Genomic DNA, 23,223 nt, shown 5'->3' with positions numbered 1-23,223 from the left:
GAATAGACTTGATAAGTGGGGATTTCCTTCTGGGTTGAGAATGGTGGAAATGGTAAATTGACATCAATGGAATTTTAGTGCAAAAGTATAGGTTTTTTGCGAAAAACATCTGAAATGTACAGAAGAAGTCATTGTGTAAGAGATGGGACTAGTCGTTGCCGATTCGAAGGAGCGTTATTATACTGACTCCACACGAGGTTCCGATCGTGTCAGAACTGCGACGGAGATGTAAATTACCAGAAGGCGCACCTAGATATCAAATAAGCGTTAGTTGACAAAAGTGATAAAATACCAGTGGAAGTGATGGCACTTGACTCAAAAACTTAGCATGTTCAACAGCGATCGATGAAGAAGGATAAAGGCCCGGAGATTTTGAACTTACCAACCAATATACATTTGGCTTATGTTTCTGACAGACGTCGCCTCACGAATGAGATCGTCAACTTGCAGTGGGACACTCGTTTGTGCACCGTTCTCATTGCCATCCAGCTTTCGACGTATTCTGCTCAGCACATCTCTGGCCCTCGTGTTACCCATTCCGCCAGCTGTGTGGCAGAAAACTTACTACAAGTATGCATCCATTACTCAGATCATCATACAAAAGTAAAGAAACTCACTTTGCATTTCATCGTGATACTCGCTTTCTGAGGGCGGCTTGGCGGAAAAGATGAAGTTCTGCATTCCCACACGTTCGCAAACGATTGCACCCGACTCAGTTTGACGGCGCATTGCTTTGGCTACAATAATATTTTGCTAGAATAAGACCTCGTATTTCGTTTCCAATCCCATTTTCAATCCTCAGCAAAAATAAACCAAAAGAGCATCAAGCAAAAAAAATAATCTGCCAGTTTAAACTCGATCAACGTGACGACAGAACGAGAAGAAGGGGAGAGGAGGTGGATTACCGGTCTCATAGCAACCGAGCCAGGGTCCGTTGCAGAGGTGGTGTCGCCAGGGATTGATGTGTCGGCAGTCGCGCAAGGAAAGGCTGCTGGGATAGTTTGGATCCGTGAAAACGTAAGGAATGTTTCGCGAGTGCGCCGAAATGTTTTGCGATTGCTGCGATACCCGTGTCTGTGGATACCGAGCACCACCACCAACCCCAGCCCCCAGCGGCACCTTTGTGTGAGGTTCACCCTCACCGTCCATCTGAATAACATTGGAGATTTGCATATCAGTGACACCTTACACATCCACGGGAGGTAAATGATTTCGTAACACTATTTTCCTCAATTGAAAAAGTGAACCAAACGGTTGCTGATTATCCGGGGGAGGCTACTTTTTTAGAGCAGCGATGAAGGCAAAAAGCCAGATTGATTCTTATGCTAGGAGAGAACTCCCTAAACGAGAACTTTTCAACTGAACACCACATCTCAAACCAGATACAAAATACTGTTGATTTTACCGAACAGAGAATCCGCAATCCCTCTTGCGGTCCGCAAAATTGCAATCAATTGATTTCGGAATTTCAGTTTGCATCTCCTATTAAATCTATGCACTCCGACAGCATCGCAGTTCATCACTCTTACTAACTAAAAAAGCTTGATGAATCCTACCGTTTGTTGCTGCTGCTGTTGTGTGGGTAAGCCTCGAAGAGCCTGCTGCGCTGGAGCCGTTGAATTGGCGGAAAGCGGAGGAGCAGGTGGCGGCGGCACACCCTGATTGTTGACGCCGACACCACCACCGGCAGCCGGACCCAGAACGGGCCGCTTATTCTCAAGCAGCACCCACTGCAACAGGGGATCGTGAATGAAGGCCTCTAGCACGGCAAGCAGGCTGTCTCGGTTGCTGCGCATCAGTTGCATCATCGTCTCGCAGGTGTGCCGGTACACACCATCGATGCCTGTCACCTCCATTGCCGTGATTAGCATACGCGTCAAGCGGAAGGGCACCTTCTCGGGATACTTCTCGCGCATCATGGCCACCTCAAAGCAGTCGCCGAAGTCTATGTGCACTATCTTCCCCGTCTCGCGGCACAGCATCAAGTTCGATGGGTGTCTACAAAAATATCAAGGCGTTAACCAGTAGTATTCTGCTTTTGAAGTGCAGAATCATATACCATGGATGGTGTATTTCCTACTTCACAGCTCTGAAGTGATTTGGGTTATGTCTCAGACAAAATTTTAACAGACAACTAGGAGATGTTCGTTTGTTCGTATGTTGAAGCACCGGTTTTTTCGGATCAATTAAGGCTATGGTTTAAAAAAAGGCAGATTTGAAAAGAAAGCCTCAATACGAAAGCATCAATAACTCCCTTTTTAAGAAATATATTGGTACTCACCGATCACCCAGACCTAAGATGTAGCCAACCATAGACATGACTGCAATGGAACGAATGAACGTTGTTCGGCGCTCGAACCACACCTAAAATGAGGGTAATTTAGATACACAGTCAGCATCAAACATGGAGGAAAATATCAAACCTCAGAGTTGTGACTTTTGAGCCAGAGGATATTAGCCAGGTCCCTGCCCGAAGAGACCCGAAGACCGGCCTCAAAGACCTCCGTCTTTTGACTCAGGTTGAGACGATCAAAATCGGGTGCTAAATGGAGCATTTCTCGATGCTCCTGATTCAACGTGATGTCCGTCTTATCACGATATTCGCGAATCAGACTGTGCAGCGTATCACTGTTAGGCACCCAGCCGATGAGACCAGTGTTGGTCGACAGCGGAATTATAGAAAATCGCTGAATGCTGCAAGAAAATAGACATTATAAAACCGTCTTTAAGTAGAAAAATAAGTCACGATGCCATTCAGCGTCATGTACTTTTATTCCATAATTCTGGGAAGCACCTGAACTTTTGAAAGTCATAGAGAAAATGAAATCTTGCAGCTTCAATACGAATCAGCTTACGTAAGATTACGGCGCAGTGTTTCGGGATTAATCATCAGAAGCGTGTTTATGAGACCGAAGAATTGCATCACACGTTCATCTTGTCGTGTGTCTTCGTGACCTTTCAGCAGGAAGACATATGTCTTGCCATTGGATCCTGTAAGAAGAGTTAATAATTCCGATGGTCAAGCAATCCCCTATTCAATGGGATTAAGCATTTGTCATTCGTACAGCTGGAAATGTTGTGGGGTCACAGAGTGAAGAGGCGCATATGATAAAACTTCTATGCAAACGAGAAGGTGGGAATCGGAGAACAAACGCACAGAACTTACCAAGCATGGTGCACTTCCGCGGATGCTGCTTGGAGGTCATTACCATGAGGCAGTTTTTAACTCCGGCCAGACGCACCAGTGGCAAGTGTGGCTTGTAGGTGCCGGGCACCGCCAGCATCCAGTCCTTTCCGTAGGCATGCAACCGCGGCGCCGCGCAGGTCAGGTCCAACGAGGACAGGTTTGAGACCCGTTTTGAAAGCTAAATGATTTCAAAAGTAGTAAAAAGGGTGGAATGACTGCCCGATGAATATAAGGCACCTCCTTTACTCAGTCCATCAGGCGCGAAATACATGAAGTTATTGTCATATCAGAGTCGTATGAGTATCTCACCTTGCTTCTTTCGTAAGGGCTCAAACGTAATTCGCCTAGCGAGCATAAACACCATGCCTCTTCCCCTCTCTCGTCTTTAAATGACACAAGTCATTTTCAGTGCTGGAGACATTGAAAAACTGAACGGTAGAAATCTGCGACCGCTCAAAGATGTGACTATTTCTCAGAGGATCAATTTCTGGTACGAATCCCTCCGTTATAGTATACTGTGAATAATAATTTTATCAGCTGCCATGTTTTGTTTGCAAACCTTTGCGTAGACGACGAGCGCATTACGCTATCACAATTAAATATTTCTGTTTTTGTAGTACCTTTAAATCATACAAGGTTTCGTTTCGACTTTACCGTTCGATAGAGCGTATAGTAACCCTCCCAGGCCTGTTGGAGATCTGCCCGCATGCCTTGATTTTCGAAGCGTTCACAGTAGATACGCGAGTTGTTGAGCTCCTTGCCAAACTCCTGAAGGAAGGCGGCCTCGTTGGCAGTCTCATGGCCGCGCTCCATGACCTGATGGAGGGGGTAGAGCAGTCGAAACATCTTCCCCGTGTCCTTTTCCCCAAAGTATACTCTGCTGGCATCCTCTAGGCACTCGAACCACATCTCCATCCATGACACCGAGAGACGTATTAACTCCTCGTTCAACTGCAAGGTGGGGAGAGGAAGAGGTGATACCTAGAAGTTTGATCAAGAAGAGCTAAAATGCTGCCCCGAACAGTTTGCTCACTAAGAAGGCCTCGTAGACTAAACGTGGGCTGTGCTCCTCCATAAAGTAGAGAATCTTGGTAGCGTAGTAGCGACGCCTGTCGGAGCCGCCCGACTTGAAGGAGAGCACCAGGGAGTAGATGAGGGCCTGTGGGAATTGCCTACCCACTGCAATCAATAGATCCACTATGATGTTGGCCACGTGCTCGTGTGGCGTGTCAATCCGAGCCAATAGTTGCTGCAGCACTGGTAGCCAGTTCTGTAGACGGATCTTGCCCAAGCCCTCCCGCGCTATCTCACGAATCTCCGGAAGGTGGCCGAATTGGAACAGCAAGTTGATCAGACGAAGGATATCCTACATATGAATTGAAACGAAACGTCTATTTTATTCTACTATGAGTTGATTGTTGTATTACACATTCATTTTACTACGCCATAAAATTTGTTTCCCCCTCTCAGCAATCAGAGCTAGCCAACGTTAATAAGATGTGTTATAGACTCACGCAGATGCTTTCAGGAGTGACATCGGAACCCTGAAATAATATTTACCGCAAGCTTCATAAATTTTCTACTGACTCCCGATTTCTATATTCTAAGTTAGGGACATATTAAGCTAAAATCTAGCTAACTTACTGGTTCTGTGCCTTGCATACCATCAAAACGGAAGGGCAATAAGATGGCTGCAACTTGCCTGGAGGTTGCTGTCAGAAGAAATGCTGATGGAGTTAATGTAGCCTCGTACTGATGGAGCAGCCAGTTGCTCAATGCTCCTTTGAAGAATGCTCCGACGCTGACCCAGACCGGCCAAACTTTGTTTGAGGGTGGTGTGATCAAGAGAGCTCTCTGAAGAAATTATCTTAATAAAAAAAGAGGATAAATGCTTCAAGATCTGGAAATATCTTCCAGTAGAACCAGCTGTAGACGATGACCTATCGTGAACAAGTTACACCTTAATGAAATGAAGGTAAGTTCCCAGTGGGAGAGTACCTGTTTAATTTGGATCTCCTTCTGATCGAGTTGGGCCTGCTCGATACCGAGGCGAGTGGAGAGGTCGTAGTTGGCCATGGCCCAGGCCTGCCATGCGGAGCGGTTGCCGGGGCTGTGTTCAGTGGCGGTGCGGTAGCACTTGATGACAAATTTGTGCATCATCACCGACTTATCGTCCATAAAGTGCGCATTCCCTCCCAGACCCACTACGCCATATTGGGCGGCAGTATCGGAGGTACCCTAGCGTTGATGATGCAGAATCAATTGTATTTTTGCTGCATAATTTCATGGACACAATTTACTGTCTCATGTTTGTTTATAGGAAATAAAATAAGGCAAGATTGCCAAAAATGTGGAATTTGATATTCAAAATTACCCAAAAGTACCATATCACTAGAATGAAAAGCGGATTATTAAATATTCAAAAGTTTATTTAATGTGTCATGTGAATCTAGGTTAACACTTCATGTGTGTACTTACATTCGCGAACCGCTTATGACTGAATTATGGGAGAAGGCCGCTTAGCCCCTAACTTACGAACGACTTACAAGTGAAGATTTGGAGGCATGGCAATACCCATTAAAGTAGATTTTTTGCTGTCATGAAAATTAGTAACAATACTCCGGGATAAAAGGAATATCATAACCACCAGTTAACCTTGAAACTGAAGTTACAATAAAATTTGCTCTGAGCATCCTTTGCGAGACGACAAAGGCCAAGACTCACATTTTGTTGCACTTCATTAGAAATTGAGAGTTGTTTAAATTGGCTGACCCCAGGAGAGTACGAAAAGAGACCAGAATTAGGCAGTCTAGATCCACCAACGTCGGGAGATGAACGAATGTAGAGATCTGTATACCAGCTACCCAAACGGAGGCTACACCTAGAAGTGAGGGTTTATAAGGGGAAGTATGAATATACTACCACCAGTAGTTAGCGCTATTAATAAGAGGTCGATTACGCGATTACGTGAACCCAAACTAAAACTCACATAAAGTTTACCATTGCAACTGTTTTCCTGAACTTGAACAGGAGTGTTTTTGGGGATTAAGCTGTATGATTTCATTTCGTATTTTTGAAATCATAAAAATAACAGATACTCGAATCTCGTGGCCAAAATAATTTCCACAAGAAGGATAGCAAAATCAAATTAAATATAAAATCTTGTGCTTTTGTTTGGGAATATGCTCCAATTTAAACAAATTTTTGGCACTTATTAATGTGGTGACGGGTCAATCGGAAGTCAGTGATGGGCCAAGGACTCAAGAAAATCCTAAACCTTGGCGTTGCAGGTGCTACACAAATCCAAAAACATGGGATAGATAATTAAAATAAGAGGTGTATGGCATTGAAAGGAATTAGTAAAATGGGACGAGATAAGAAGGGGCACACACTTGGCCATGAGGCAGCGGAGATCGTCGATGCGGGTGGCAATGTCAGTAATGCTCGTGGATGAGATGAAGGGCTGCTGGGCAACTTCCTGACCGATCTCCTCCAGTTTGGTGGCTTGAGCGCGCAGTGAAGGCTCGATGACGCTATCGCGCAGCACCTGTAGCCGCGTCACCGCCTCCTCCCGTGAGCCCGAAGCCCAGAGGAGTTTAGTGTAGGAGAAGACTATAGCCGGATCCGGTGCCGCTACCACCTCGTTCCATGCCACCTCCGATGGGTCCTTTGGCAGCATTCTCAGCAGCACTTGCAGACTTAGGCTCTGCAACAGAGGCATATACATTTCGATTACATCATACTCTTCCGCCACCCATAGGATGTATTTTAGTGAAAGCCATAATATTTTAAAATTACCACATTGGCTTTCTCATGTTTTTCATGAACTCTGTGTACAGTATGGTCACTTCTTCAACTATATTAAGGGAAAATGCCTTTTCGACTACAAAATATTCCACTACTTCAAAACCACAATGAACATTCAGCCATCCTAATGTCCCCATGAAGGTTAATTTGAATTCGTGTCATGGTTTTTTAACAAGTTATGGGAATGACAGACTCCGCGAAATCTTGTAGAGATCGTCATCGCAATCCAACGGTAAACATTTTTCAATTGACTTTTAAACAAACCAGTAGCATAGAAGGAATAGCTTTATTAATTTAAAGAATTTCAGTACATACATTTAAGCAAACACATTATTTTCACGACTGTTCGTGATAACAGACATTTGTCGCGTTCAGTTGGATAAAGTAATTCTTTCAAAATTCCAAAGATTTTAATAAAATCGGAGACACGATGCTATTTACACAACCAATTGGTTAAATAGAAAACGAAACGGTCCAAGGAACTGCTTGTAGCGATTTGCATTATGGAACTTTGAATATTCAAACAACTTGAGGCAAAAAAAATATTTTATAAAGGGATGCTATAATGGAGCATGATACACTTACAAGACGGCCCGAGCGTCGACAGAGGCCGGCGTAGCGGAGGCAACTCTTGATGTTCTCACGTGGGTCGAGGACAAGTCGACGTAGTTGGATGATGCGGCCCCAGTCCTCGACTACCGACTGACAGCCTAGCAGACGGTGATGCCACGCCTCGTGCAGCACTGCACGCCGCTCCGGCACCAGCTTGTACTGAATCACTTCCTCCACCTCCGAGAGAAGCTGTGCGTCCACCAGGTCCTGCACAAGCAGAAAAATAGGCTGTGAATTTTGCAAGAGTGAAACAGCATTGAATTACTGGGGTTTTCTAGTAAGCGAATCTTTTCCGTGACGGAGAATGCGCTTTCTACACTGAGAAGTTTTCTGCGTTACTAAGGTGACCAGTAAAGTAAAAGTATAGGTGAATAAACACGATGAAAATGGTGAAACTGAACGCCTGATACCATTTTACTGAAAAGGGACGCATTAAAATACGCATATAATGGGTGCTTAGAATGGAGTTAATTCATTGTAGAAAAACAATTATAAAATTGGAAGGTGCTTCCCAGTGTACTATTTTCATGGAACCAAACAACTAGAAATTACATAGAGACGTTAAATTTCCTCATAATTTGAAAGGAAAATAGTCGCAACAAACAGCAATATATTTTTTGTGATAAGTACGTGGCCTAATTTTACGAATAAAAAAGTATCAAACAGGGAGCATAAACACAAACGTTACCTGAATTTCAATTAAGAAATTCAAATGACGAGTTTGCATACTCACTACGAAAGAAAAGTTATAAAGTGATGTTTAATATAGAGCGGAAACAGCAGCAGCAGAAAGGGAGGATGCAATCGACCACAAGGGTAACTTGATTGAAATTACGCGCACAACCTTCTACACGAGGATGCATTTAGTAGCCAGTAGGGTTTGGATTTACCAATAAAGGGGGAAGAAGAGAAACGGAAGGGGGGAGACGAACCGGATAGGTGCGCTGGTAGCCCTCGGTGGTGAGGGGTATAAGGTTGGCAGCTAGGATGCTGCGCGACTTAGCCACCTCGTCGAGAGCGGCGGCGTAGTTGCCTTCATGGAGAGCGAGGAGGGCACGGTAGAAGCCGCCCTCATGATCGGCGGGCGCAAAGGCCTGCGTGTAGTGCGCTGCCCGCCCCCAAGCCCCGATGGTAATAGCCGCACTCGTCGCCAGCGGCGCCACCTGTTCCCGTGCTCCCTCACTCAAATGGCCCCAGCGCTCCCATGCCATCGACTCTAACTGCGACCTACGACGTATACCCATGCCACAACTCAGGTTCGCCCTTGAAACAATCTTTCTCAGTGTGTGTCCATACACACATGCATATATAGGTGTGGAGGTTTTCCGCATCACCTTCAGCCACGGTGTGCATGCGAAAAAGACGGGGAGCGTGCACACTCACACCCAAACGCGTTAGGTTTATGGAGTAATATACATTTAAGACTAAGGTGACCATACTCGACAACACGAACTTCACTCCGCCTACGTCATGCCTCAAAACCATACATACATAAGTGTAAATGTCTCTGTTAGTGCCTCGAATCATGAATTGTGCCAGCAAGATCATGTGCATAATTGCGTTAGCTTCCACTACTTTTATAGGCTATCTAAAGTTGTATTTAACGAATACAGATTTGTAAATACGAATCCCAACTTCCAAACGAAAGTCATATATGCGCGGGGGCAATAATACGAAACAAATTCTTGGTTCAGAACGTGTGCTCACGTAGCCCAAACACTAGGCTGCCTCAAAAAATGGTTAATCTTGAGGTTAAGGTTACGATTCATTAATTGGTATTACCTACACATAGGTGTCATTCGTTCAGAGAAAGGAATAGATCCCTAAAAATGAGCGCACAACAGAGGGGCCTGTGTACTTCAACTTACCACTGACCAAGTGAATGCAGACATCTCAAACGACAAAGAATCGGCTTAGTCTTGTCCCTGATCCTCTCGTCCTCCAGTTTTCGGTCGCAAAGAGCAATCGCGCGATCCCAGTTGTGCAACTTCTCGTACCACAGTTCTTCATCAGTCTACTCAAGGAAATGCAAAGTAATGCAGCGGTAAACGAAAAAGACTAACTCAAAGCACGCCATTACCACCACAATATTAATAAATGGAAGATCGGAATTATGTAACTTTGTGAAAGGGAATCATTAACGCTTAAATGAAATGAGTAAAAGAGAAGCAGGTAATGAAAAGAGTGGGTATACCAATTTATTGCGTGGATTTTTCGTGGCATAGAGAAGGACACCGTTTGAGGCCTCAGTGAGCTGTAATTTGTCGTAGATCGCCAACAGGGAAGCGAGTGTGGAAGGATTTGGACTTGAGCGTTTTTCCACCTCATCGAGGAACTCCAACTCCTTATAGCGCAATGCCTTCGCAAAAGCACGATTCTTCATCGCCCGATCAGCAAGAAGATTCAGTGAGAGTGGTAGGTGCACTCGCGGTGCTTTGCCGGAAAACTGAGAGGAAAATAAGATGCGGAAACAAATGATTAATTTCCCTTACTTAGACGACAAGAGTAGTAGATCGCAGCAAGGGGAATAGCGGACCTTGTCAGCATGAGCCATGAATTCCTCCAGATTGAGAATGACCTGGCTTATTTCCCTCGACTGGCTGGCGGAGGAAGGAAGTCGAAGGACATTCTCGAGAGTGTTGATCAGATCGTCCTGCTCGGCGTCACGCAGTTCCTTCCAGCAACTCATGAACGCAGCGTTGAAGAGACGACGGGAAACGTGCGGAGCAATGGTAGTGAGACGCGCACAAGCTCGGATGGCTGGACTGGGTGATTCTCGCAATAGCGATACACTAAGCGTCTTTAGCCATAGATTCCAGTCCTCTGGACTCGAAAGACGAGACGACTGCCAGGCACGTTGCAAGTTCAAACTACATACACCAAGGGGACGAATGAAATCAGTAACCGGTCAGACAATGACATCGATGACGATTTTAAGACAGACTTAGCGTTCAATGTCAAAATATTTAACTTACCTATTAAGAGTGTAATTTTTAACCAGTTTATCAGGATCAGTTTTCCGGGTGAAATTCGCATGAGTGTCCTGTGAAATAGACTGACCGTCAGTGGATAAGTTTGGCCGCCTATAACCATCGCTATTCACCTAGCGCAGAAAGCAGAATACAATGCGTTATTCAAACCGAAGAGGACTGGGTGAGGATCACTTTTTGGGACAAAACGATTAGTGCTCACCTTTTCTATAGCCATGTCGAACCTTTTGTGCGGTATGTTAATCAGATTCAGGGTAACCTGCACCACAGGCATGATAAACTTAAAGGCTGAGCCCATTTGAAGTGCCAGATTGGCGATCACATCCATGCAGGGTGGATAAAGAGCTTTGAGAGCAAGCCGTGGGGCCGATGGTTTATTTTTCACTTCCACAACTGCCAGTGATCGTTCGTAAAGGGCGTTGAGAAGTCTGCAGAGAGGTTGAACAATGTTGGCAGCCAGAGACTCGACACAGAGCACCTCTGTGACTCGAGTTATGCAGCGTAACGCAGCCAGACGTGTCTGGAGGCTGCCGGGCACCGAAGGGCTATTGGCTGCTCTCTGTGCGGCGCGAAGGGCGCTACGTGAGGGGATAGCCACGCCCCCACCGACACTGCCGACCCCTCCGGTTGAGTCCACGAGCAGAGAGTCGACTGGAGTTCCCATGACGAAGCTGTCGTCAAGGTAGGATGGTGAAGTTGCGCTCATCACCTCAACGGACTCGGGACTGCAGCTAGACGAGAAGGCATGCACTGCTGCTGATTGGCTTACAGGCACCGAGCCCGCATTAGCGGCGATGGTCGTGACAGTGGTGATGGACTGTGCTGACTGAGCATGTTTTGCTTCCAGAGATGTGCGTAAGAGATGCTCATAAGGTGTGTCTTCCAAATTTGCTACTAGAGACGTTAATGCCGGCAGTAGAATGTGTAGATGACCATCCAGTAGAGTACCCAAATCACTTATTAAATCGCAAAGCTGAAAAATGAAATGAACGAAGTCAGACAAAGACTATCACTCGCCTAGCCTAAGGTAAACAACTTTCAGAGTACGACCACAAATGCTTAGAGAGGGAAGTATCCACACACCCTAAAGGTGGCATAGTCTCTACCGTCGACGGAGGAAAAAACATTTCAGCCTTACCGCAATGACATTTTCGTCAACCATTTCTTGCTTCAAACAGCGCAAAATGCAGGGCACAAGTCGTGGCATAGAGGGACGAAAGTCAGTTTTAATGGCTTTGGCAATCACGCCGGCTAGACGAATGCAGTTGCGCTGAACAATATGCGATGCAGAGAAATTCCAGTAGGTGGTGATGATATCAACTATTTCGGAAGCGAACTCCTTGGCGAAGGGCCCAATTATCTGGACTATGCTGCACATATGATGAGTGATTGCCTCTTGAAGCTAAATGTGAAGGAAGTGATTAGGGATGGGGGGACCAAATATGCTCTATTAATAATCAAAAAGAACAAATTATACGATTTTAATGAAATGCCGAATTTGTTACTACAATGCCAATTCGATAATGTGTCTAAAATTGATATTTTAAGCAATAAGGGGTCTATTGAAGTAATAGAAAGAGTTTGAGAACCGGATCCTTAAGTTACTAGGTTGAAAGCCATAAATGACAGCTACATCTGTTAAGTGTTCAATAGCAGACAAAATATTGTGAATTTGCAAACATCCCTAACGAAAATTATACTACACTGGCTTGCAAAATATGCGATCCATATGAATGAAATGCAAGTGGAACAACTTAAAGCGTTAAAATTGATATACTTTGCGATGATGGACTCCGGACACTAATACCCGATCTAGTAATGAGAGAAAAAAATCATCAATGATGGTGGTAGGGAGTAGTTGAACGAGAGCGTTTATCTTGTTATTATAAAAAATATGAATGACTGAAAATCGTTATTTAAATTAAGTCGTCAATCGCAACAAAGCCAGTCATGATGTTGATTAACAGCTGACGACAACTATCTTGAGGTCGTTGACTGAATATGTTGACAAAATTTTAAGGTGCACGAAAAGGGTTTGACGTAAGCAGAAGTGAAAGACGAACCTTGGTCTCATGAAGACCCTGAAGGCATTTGAATAGCTCCATCATGACCTGGTGGAGGCAAGGAATGGCGCGCTGGTTAAAGGACTCCAGAACACTGGCTATCACCCGCACCACGTGGTCCCAGTTGCTTCGCATCCCAGGCTCGCGCAGTATGTTTATCAGGGCGGAGAGGGAGTAGCCCGCGAAGAACTCCTCTCGATTGTCCCAACACAGATTCACCAACAACTCCGACTGTGTGATGTCAACTAGTGGACAACGGGGTTATATTTTGGGATCCAAACAACGACGCTCACATCGGCTCACTCAGTCGGTACTGTGAATCAGGTACGCTCTCGAATTTAATAAGCGGTTCTATGATGTCTGAGTACACGGACACACAAATGATGTCACGGGTCGAAGATAACTTGCTACACAGGATAATTTTTTTCGTCGATAGGCTAAACTTGAGTGAAAGGCACCAGAATAAGCAGCTTTTACGAGCGTGGGAGGCATAAAACATGAGCTAGATAAAAGCATCTCAAGGATCGAATGCCACATATTCTACCTTGGACTAATCTTTCACAAAATCAGAAATTTTTACAATTAAATGCATAGCCGAACTAAGCTACTACACGTGTGATTTTAAACGCAAAGATGAAAAAAATGGAGATGGCATATTGAAAATCGGCCTAAAATGCATACCTATTAGGTCTGCAAAATGCACTAGCTTGCATAAGGACGCCAAATAAGAACGAGCAAGTATTTTTAAACTATTTAGTTTGGCTCATTTCAAACCTATCACAATTAGGTGAGTCTCGCCCAAAATTTATTAATTTGACCAGAAATGATAAAATTCACGACTTTCTTTCGAAAAAGTGTTTACATACCATCTCGAGACTCCGCGACATCATACTGACTGACGGCAGTATCTGTCTCCTGTATGTAGTCATATTGACCCATGGAGACTTTTAGTTTAAACGGGTCGACAGCACCAATGAGACCCAACAGGCGTAGAATCTAAGGGACAGTACTGGTAGGTGTACAAAAAGAGGAAAAAAATGTATTGTTCTAAAAACATACCTCTATTTGGATACTCTTCGACTCGACACTTCGCAATAGCGCGAATAACAGCTCCATAAGGTCGGGATGCTTCATGTACGGGCGTACAACGTAACCAGTGTTCGAAACCAGGACACCAAACGCCCACGCAGCAACCTTTAAAGAAAAATTTCAGGTTATTTAAAAGGTTTACCCAAAGGCTACGTGAAAAATTTACCGATCTTTTGGCGTGACAAGTAGGATCCTGCAGCATGTACACGAGTACAGGAATTAAATCGTCCATTAGAGTCACCACAGCCTGGGGACATACGGAGGACAGATGCGCCAGGGCAGAAAACAGTGCGACTACTAGACCTTTCGGTTCGCGCCAAATGGCGTTTGTATTCTCAAGGATCCTTCGGCCGGCACGCAGCGTCCCTGGAATGGACAGTTGATTGGGCGACATAAAACCACCGATTTCACCGGGTCGAATCGCATCCAGAGTGCCCACAAGGAAGCCTCTTGACGTCTCGGGGCCTTCACTGCCACCCAGACTGGCCGCAGCTGCGAGAAATTCTTGACTCGTACCCGGCAGAGTCTCATGTGGCTCACCAATTAACAAATCCAGTTCGCAGCCTCCGCTCCGAGGATACTCGGGGTAACCAAGACCATGGCTTGTCTGGACATAAAAAACAACGAAGGATAACAATAAGAAGTAAAAACAGGTCATTTTCAATCCAAATGCACAGTGGTCCATATGAATGAAGCTGAGTACCGCCTCTGAGAATATGAAAATTAAGCTTGAATTGTTGCAACCCCCAGCCGTACACCAACCTGACTATAAATATTTTCTAAATTCATGGAGATAATTTTAACTTTTAACAAAAGACAGATAAGTAGTGGTATTTCTAAATACTGTAGGATTTATCAGGTGTTTGCAATGATATTCTTGAGCCCAATGAATCGGAATGAAAGCATCAAGACCTTTAGAACTACATTAGGTGCTCCAGTGGATACACACTTGAGGAGTTAATAATGATGAAAAATGAAAACCCAACCGAAAAGCAAAGATAAAAATGCGGGTGAATTTTCCAGACTATTCTGATTCTCCAATATTAATAAATTAACAGACAATATCAGTGAGCTAGGTGCATCGGTACAAGAAAAGGTAATTGCTCACCGGAAATTCGTCATACACGGCAGACCCACACTTGCCCTGTCGTCCAATCGCAGTACTGATGACTCTTGCAGCAATGGCAGCCGAGTGGGCAGCCTGGTTGGCGGCGACAACGGCACGAGTGCAGACAGCTGTGGTTTGGCTGGAGGTGGGAAGGGTGGGCCTAGCGCTGGCAACGGAGCGCGCCAACTGCTGGCCGACGCCCCGGGCTGTGGCCGTCGCCACAGCCTGCACCGCTTGCGCGGCCGAGTGCGCCGCCGACTGTGAGGCCAGTAGGGCCGTACTCAGGGAGATCTCGTTGGTATCCGTTGGCACGTCACCATGGTAGCTGAATGAACAAGCTCCCAATTTGTTGGCTAAAGTAACATTTTGGTCTTTGAGAGGCCGAAAAGCAATTCGATTTGTGATTCAGATTTTTAACTACATAAATTAGAGTAATTAGAAGAACATGTTAGGGTTAAAACAGTCAAGGGGAGTTAAAAGAATATAATGAGTAATAAAAGTGCTAGAAATTTTATTTGTGAGGCACTATTGCCTTTTGATGAATGAACATGTTAGCATGAATACTGCAGGCGGATTCGGGTATGATAGGGTAAAATTATTAAATGCAAAATTCTTTGACAAAGGCGCACAGGGACTTGAGGTAAATGTCAGCTTTCAAAATTATTTGAGGGGAAATATGGAAGCTTGAGATACTGTTTCAGTTGCAGTGCTGGTGTGTTAATGAAAGGCAACAGTATCCACTTGCCTGCTTTCTGTAGTCTCTCGTTCCGCATGATGAGAAGCTTCATACGTAAGTTAATCGGCAACGCGTTTCGTATCTGTGGAATTATTACGTGCAAAAGTGACGCTCCATAGGGCAGGATGAAGTGCGGCGCCGTTGCGGCGAGGATGGCCACCAATGCAGCAGACTCCTCCTTGTTCTTTGTTGTCCCACTGTCTGCTAAGTCTGTGATGATCTAGATAAGGTAACACGGCATAATATATAATTGGTATAATTGATATATTGATGTCAAATGGACCGATATCGCCAACTTCACTAATAGAATGTACTACTTTCTAATGCTCTCTGGAAGCAGTTATGTCTATTAAAACTAGCTGAAATAAAAAAAAACCAGAGCACAAGACCCACTTTGAGCAAGACGCTTCGAAGAGTGGGCTGCACGCAGGCAGGATTAACATCGGAAAGGCGTCCAAGACACTGCATGACCAAGCCACGAATAGCAAAAACTTCATCATTCAGAGCGACAAAGAGGGAATTCAGATGTCGAGACTGTGCCAAATAATTATCAAATTGGCTATCCAATGAAGAGAAGACGCATTTTCTCACCTCAGCATCTAGCAAGACAAAATTGGGGATTTAATATCTTACCTGGGTCGCAAATTCCGACAATAAGTAGCTTCCCCAATATATCTGAAATAGCATCCAGTGTTTTTTGCATTGGACTGGGTACAAGCTCCGCGGACTAGAGGGGCAATAAAGATTAACAATATTGAAGGTAGGCATACCTTTATTAAGGGTAGCATCAACCGCAGACATGTTCTAACTCCTTCCAAACGAATTCCTCTGACACCACAAGCACTGATGGAGATAAAGTTTTCCGCAGTATGTCTCACACAGTATGCCAGTGTATAACCTTGAAGAAAAATTTGTATTGAGAGGAAGGGACAGCAATTCGAATAGGTGTGGAATTCACAGAGGAAGGTCAAAAAGCGAAATGACTAAAGAAGATCTTGCCTTCAAAATCAAAGTTCCCAAGGGTTCTCAATGCCACAGCAACAAGCTGGCTTTCGCTGAGCGCATCGCCGGAAGGGTCAAACTCTGCACTGCTAGAGTTCTTGGAGAACGCCTCACCCCAGGGGAATCCAGGCAGCGGAATAGAACTTGTCCTTACTCGCACTGAGCTGGTGTGGGCTAATGAGTTGCGGCCGCGGGTCGAGCTAATACGTGGGACCGCAACAGCTAAATGTGCGCCGGTTGTGTTTGCACCTGGTGGTACAGAGCCAAGGGCGCAAGGCACTGTACCATTTCCTAGTGTAATGGACGAGGCAGCACCAATGCCAATGCTGTTTGCCAGAATGACGTTGATCCGCTTTAACAAACTATCCTAAAAATACGTTTGGGTACGAAGGTTAAAATGAATTACCATGAAATCCAAGGTGTCAAAGAGAGATGATACTGTTATTACCTGCACATCGCGTTTTAGTTCAGGAATGTATTCAGCAACAAGTGTGCAAGTCACGGTCATCGGCTGAGAGAGTCCACGTGAGATCATTGGGTCTAGAAGGGGTTTGAGCGAAGAACAAGCACGAGATCCTAGGGACTTAGCAATAAGTCCGATCGTCAGTAGGACCGCAGTCGACAAACCACCGAGTCGCTTCCTACAAGGTAGAGTTATCGCACGATATATGGTGCTTCAGTACTAGATTCCATTTTAAAATAATAACAAGAGACATACTTCGAGGCAGGGACGTCTTTCGTTGAGTTTAATTGATTAAGTAGGACAGAGATAAGCTGAGACAGATAACCGTGTTTCTCAAATTCGTCTCCAACACTATGCGTCATAAGACCGAGAGTGACCAGTGCATAACCCTTTTCCCGATCCCGATTTACACAATCAAAGAGAAAATTAATCACCTCCCGTAGAATGCTACAAAACAATAGTAAGGATGGCAGAATGCTAATAATATAGAAAGGGCTGTGTGATTAGAAAAAAAGTAAATTAAATAAAAGTCTGTGAATACAAATTCAAAGGCATCTAAAAACGCATGTGACGTACTAAGATACGAAGTGACCCCGGATGTTTTGGATTTAGTGACAAATATGTATGGACGCAAACGTTTTGAAACGTTTGTAAACAAAAAGCAGCTTGACAGTCACTGATTTGTCGCGCACTTTTATTTTGCGCCTGAACGCGACACACACACCAAAAAAGGTGTAATGAGAATTTTGAGTAGTCTCATGGGAATCGCTTGATGAAAAATTTGTCATGCAATGAAAGAAAACAGTGTGAGCATGGTGAACAGAAAGCAGAGCGCCTGCGAAAAACAAACCTTTGTGAAGTCTCCTCCGGTTTTGCAACATTTTTGAGGACCGACGCCGTTACGTCAACTAATCTGTCGACAAATATGCGGTATGGTTAGCAATCAAGCTGTTATGCGCTTCAAGCAGAAAAAAGGCAAACCTACTCCCGATTTAAAAACGTGCTCCTTTCAAAAGCGACGAGGCGAGGAATCACCTTTAAAACTAGATGTAGCACTCCAGTATGCTTCAGATTCAAGCAGCCAAGGACTAACTCCCAAATCTATAAAAAGAACGATTTCAAGTAAATGGAAACAATGACAAGCAGGAGGTGTATCCCAAAAGAAACTAAGCAAAGGGCGCGAGGTCACACCTTGTTCAACAGTGTAACGTGGCAATCCGACTTAGCACATCAAATTTCGATCAATAGGAAACACGAAGAACAGACCATTTCCTTGGTTCGGGTCTGCACAGTCACCGTCTGTTTTGATTTTTAATGAAGAATAGATTTAGCGGGGGTACCTTATCCAGATTGGCACCGAGCATGCGCTGGCAGGCTTCAGAGACGAGCGGCACAGCCCTCTGCTGACGAAATTGCTGTTGACGCAGAAGTTCACTTGCGACACCCTCATCACCGTAGACCTGCACAGAAGAGGAAAGAGCAGAGAGGTGTGTTCCAGGGACTAGACTCAACTCCATCTGCTGGCTGGGTGAGATGACAACAGGCCATGGAGTCTGGTTCACCGATCGCACAGCCAACTCGCCCTCCGTCTGGTTGACTACCAGGACATGAAAAATGGGCTGAAACACGAAATTTCCTCATAACCAGTTTCACACATTCCTTTTTACTCTTGCAAAATGATATTACCTGTTCAACCATGCTATCCAGTGAGCTTCTCAGCTTTTCAAACTCCGGATTTGCGTAAACAAGGAGTTCATTAAGGATGAGAAGACTTCCATGAGCCCATTCATCCCTTGACATTTTTCTGTATGCTTGAGGTAATGACTATATGCTAATGAATTTTACCGATTCAAACTCACCACTGGCACACGGTGTTCCGAAGATTTAATTGCAATAGCTTTGGCATGAGTAAATAGTACCTGTCCAACACACTGATGATACCAGATCATCGGAGGTTCGTTAACAGGGCAGTAGTAGGAATTAGCTTGTGGTACTGCCGGTTGTTGGCTACTACTAAATTTCCGGATGGGTGTATTACCAATGCCCCTCAAAAACTGTCTACTAGAACTAGAAGGGATAGCTCGATTTGCTGAGGTATGTGCGGCGCTATCACCAAACCCATCCACATTTGCATCGGCATCAAGACTCATTTGTTGTCCACGACGGCCAATTTCATTTTCAGCGGCAATAGCAAGAGTGTTCCGCAGAGCCATGGCCGCCAAATCGCGAAGTACAATCTAAAGGAACATTGGATTGTGGCAGCAATCAGTTTGTTTCCAAACGCTCCCAAATTAACCACAAAATTCGTTTCTCAAACAAACTAACCAATTGCGCTTGTTGGACACCAGATCAGTTCTCACAAATGAAAATATAAAACACAATCTAAGGTACAGAATTTGGTATGTCACTTATACTGTGTGAGTACGGAAATATGTAGGGGGAGATTCCACTACCATTAAACTCACGTCTTTTTCCCTAAAATATTGAAGAAGCACTGGAAGGCACTTTGTGAGGTGATGGTAATAGCTGATGGGTGTGTGCAATGCAGCTTCGCGAAGTGTAAGAATCTACAATTCAAATTTTTGCATTAAATTATAAAATATTGCGTATTTGGGGCAAACAAACAGTAACTTAGCACAAGCTTTCCAAGAAGAGGAGCAAAGAATGGTAGGGCTTACGTAGAACTGCTTTTGAGAGGTGGAAAGACTTCCTCGCTTCAAATATTCACAGGCACGTTTTATCTGCCCTTCAGCAAAATCATTGGGAAGCAGGAGACCGAATTCACCCAATAGACGAGCAGCGAGAACAAGAAGAGGAAGATCGGACGATGTAGATAGGAGATTTAATAAGTTAATAAACTGAGAGTAATATGGAGCGATTGCAGAAAAATCAATTTCAGCTAGGCAACCTGAAGCAAGAGTAAAAGGGTCACATTACAGAGGAATATTAGAAGAATACTAAAGACTAGTGGGTATAGAATAATTTAAAAGGGCAGAATTTGCACCCCTTCCAAGGTGTATTTAGCGCAAAAGCCGCAGCAATATTAACTGTTCGAGACCTTTGCATCAAAGAACTAGAAAGAGGAAGAAACAATTCCCTTAACGGAACTGGAGTTATAAAAGCCGAACACCATATCCAGGGATAAAACACAAAACTACATCCATGGGCATACCGATAGCGAGAATAGCGCCTTTCTTCTCATTGGGATCACTTCCTGATAGCATCCCCTCGAATTCAACACATAAATCTCCGATAAATTCAGCATAATTGCTAGCGGCAGCCTCTTTTAGCTCCAAAGCTACAAAACGGCGGATCTCTGCAACCGTTGAAAGGCGGATTTCATCAGAGCTCGACTTAAGGCCGTCCAAAAAACGACTTAGAACACCATCCATCGGCCTCAGAAGTTTACGACAATCACAAAAAGCGCATGATAGCAAAGCAGAGCGACCGCAAAGAAACCTCGACTTCTTATTGGTTCACGTCAATGGTCACTTCAACACTTGTAGGACAGTAAAAGCATATGAAAGGCAACATCAAAGGTCCAAGCTTTGCGGGAATTAGAAAAAGTAAGTAATTGGGGTTAAGGATTTATATCGGCAGAAAAGCACGCAACCCGTGGAGTTGTTGCACTATTTCTTGAATTAAAACAGGCGAATAACGATTGCCACAAGTTTATTAACCTCAACCTAGAATTGTAAACATGCTTCAAATTTTCAGTACCACACCATTTTAAAAGAATTCTCACGAAAGCAGCAGAATGATATTTAAAAATCAATCGACTTGAATGTTCTACGAATTGGCTCAAAGTTCACTTTTGCCCAAGTACTTAGAAACGTGTACTGAGTTATGTTTGTTTCTTCAAGCACAAGCAAATTCTTACACGAACTTCACCTACAAATACAAGAGCAAATGTTTGGTCCCTTAAGACTTCCTTGAAAAACAAAAGAAGACTCAGTATGTTGGTAGAATATATACGTTTGACAAACGGCTGGACCAGGGCTACTTGTAATACGATAGTGGTTTATCCCTCGGTATCAGTGAGGCACCACTTTTGTACTTCGAATTAGCCCCCTTGTACCCTGCTGGGTGGGCTGGTCTTATGGGCCATGCCAATAGCCCAGCCACCTTCTCTGCGCTGAATACATATTCTGCCCGAGTATTGTGTCTTCTTTCGTCTTGAGGGAGTCTCGGGACGCTGTATACTAACATGGCTCAAAGGCCAGACTACCCAGCTATGGTACAATGATGGAGACCAAAAGTGACCTCTCTACCAAAACCGGTAGTCAAACAAACAAATAACGTATTGCATAGCCCCTCTCCCCTTGGAGCGTCGTCTCCACTGGCCTTGGTCATCCTCACGCTTCAGCCACCACAACCTAGTCAATGCTGTAAGGAAGCACTCACGAGTTAATCCTAACAACAACATTATTGGCTCTGGAGTTCTGCCCTGTAAGACAGGAAAATGTGCTTGCCATCATGGGTGTTCATAGCTAATCGCAGGAGCACTGGCCTAAAAGCAGAGCCACATAAGAAAGGCCGCAACTACACATCGTTCCTTAGGGATAATTTTATGCTTTTTCTCCTCCTTGTCAATTCACTCCCATTTTTAAGCTGCCCGGACATATTTACATGGGTTCGATCCAGCTAGTAGAGAAGTGGACGAAATGTTAGACGTTTACATAATTTGTATCTTTATACAAGTGTAATAGACAGCAGTGTAAAAACTTATGAGCCGTAGATGTGTAGGAGGGATTGGGACTACTAACATTGCCCGGATGTACAATGGAAGAGCACCTTAGTAACCCTATTCTGAAAGAGTAGCACACCGGATCATAAAGGTTTACTGCTCTGATCTCTCTTGCTTAATGATAAATTCTAGTACGATAAAAGAAGATCTACGCTGTAAAATTTTTCACAGGAACTTTCTCAGTTCCGTGTTCTGCGAAAACGCTATTGACACTATCTGCGAATTATCCGGAAAGACCCGTCAAGGAGCTGTTTAAGGTCCCCATATGAAGATGTCAATTAGGCAGACGCGTAGTGACGCCTCTAACCCTCTACTAGTTAAATGCAGTCCTAAAGTAAGGACGATTTTGCATGGAGTTGAAGACGCGAAGCATCACTCTCATGAAACAGTTAGAATTTGCGTCGTAATTAAATTACGGTTTTTTGGCAAGTGCTTAGATGACTGCTGATGGAGATGCGCGGTAGCCTCGATGTTTTTCATTATCCAATCTCCAGCAGTATGAGGACAGAGCATTCCCCTTTTTCATTGCTGCTCTTACACAGGACGAAAATTCGGATCTAGTAGAACTATTTAGATCTCTTATGATAAATTAGCAAATACGGCGAATAATGCAGCTAATTCGTTAGTACTTTGTAGGTGCAGATTAGGTTGTGATGGCTGAAGCGTGAGGATGACCATGGCCAGTGGAGACGACACTCCAAGGGGAGAGGGGCTATGCAATACGTTATTTGTTTGTTTGACTACCGATTTTGGTAGAGAGGTTCACTTTTGGTCTCCATCATTGTACCATAGCTGGGTTGTCTGGCCTTTGAGCCATGCCTATAGCCCAGGTCCTACCGTTTGTCGAATATACACATTCTGTCTGCGTATTATAACTTCTTTCGTCTTCAGGGAAGGCTCCAGGCGAAACAGCCTCTGATGTACAAAAAAACCGTAATTGCTAGCATTGGTCAAAGTCCACGTAGAGGTAAAATTTTCAAAGACCTATGTACTTGTGAAATCGCAAGCAAAGCTGAACAAACTAACAACGCCCTTTAAATGACCAAATAATTTTCTGATGACAAGAGTACTGAAGGTGTGAAGTTTTTGTTGATCGATCCTTAAATGCACATTGAAACCACAGAGTTAAAAATACGTATAATCTTAATTCGGCAGCCATCCTAACGGTAAACGAATTTGACTCAAAAATGTAGTACGGACACAAAATTTGTTGATTTTCAATTGTTTTTTTGCCTATAAAAAACACTATTGACTCAAATCAATACTCGTTTAAGGGACAATTTGTGTAAAAGTTAATGTATGCGCTAATGCTAGACATGCATAAGCTCCCATTAGGAATTTGCTCCAAATGAAAATACATTCCCAAAACACTTCTAGGCGCCTAACACTCTTAGTCGCACTGGTTTTCATAGCATATCA

General features: G+C 44.2%; 1 protein-coding gene across 1 annotated transcript; it reads right to left on the bottom strand. All coding sequences in view use genetic code 11, as the record gives it.

Annotated features, from left to right (window-relative positions):
• Window positions 1-177: 177 nt before the first annotated feature.
• EGR_00240 (Target of rapamycin) lies at window positions 178-20,449 on the bottom strand (the record flags this gene model as incomplete). Its single annotated transcript, XM_024489489.1, has 39 exons — window positions 178-249; window positions 415-545; window positions 618-737; window positions 906-1,149; window positions 1,557-1,998; window positions 2,282-2,364; window positions 2,424-2,694; window positions 2,856-2,991; window positions 3,167-3,365; window positions 3,842-4,138; window positions 4,221-4,553; window positions 4,941-5,054; window positions 5,186-5,425; window positions 5,912-6,036; window positions 6,578-6,893; window positions 7,580-7,813; window positions 8,539-8,833; window positions 9,475-9,620; window positions 9,801-10,052; window positions 10,143-10,476; window positions 10,582-10,709; window positions 10,799-11,569; window positions 11,735-11,998; window positions 12,660-12,904; window positions 13,526-13,655; window positions 13,719-13,853; window positions 13,915-14,355; window positions 14,857-15,181; window positions 15,598-15,812; window positions 15,986-16,191; window positions 16,226-16,319; window positions 16,629-16,961; window positions 17,043-17,235; window positions 17,313-17,504; window positions 18,043-18,158; window positions 18,398-18,676; window positions 18,977-19,294; window positions 19,736-19,965; window positions 20,230-20,449. 39 exons carry the CDS (start codon window positions 20,447-20,449, stop codon window positions 178-180), a joined length of 9,219 nt encoding a protein of 3,072 aa, XP_024356167.1.
• Between the last annotated feature and the right edge of the window lie 2,774 nt (window positions 20,450-23,223).

The sequence above is a fragment of the Echinococcus granulosus genome (genome assembly GCF_000524195.1).
Source record: "Echinococcus granulosus chromosome Unknown EG_S00001, whole genome shotgun sequence".
In the NCBI taxonomy this organism is placed as follows: Eukaryota; Metazoa; Platyhelminthes; class Cestoda; order Cyclophyllidea; family Taeniidae; genus Echinococcus; species Echinococcus granulosus.
This window is presented reverse-complemented; position numbering and strand designations above follow the sequence as displayed.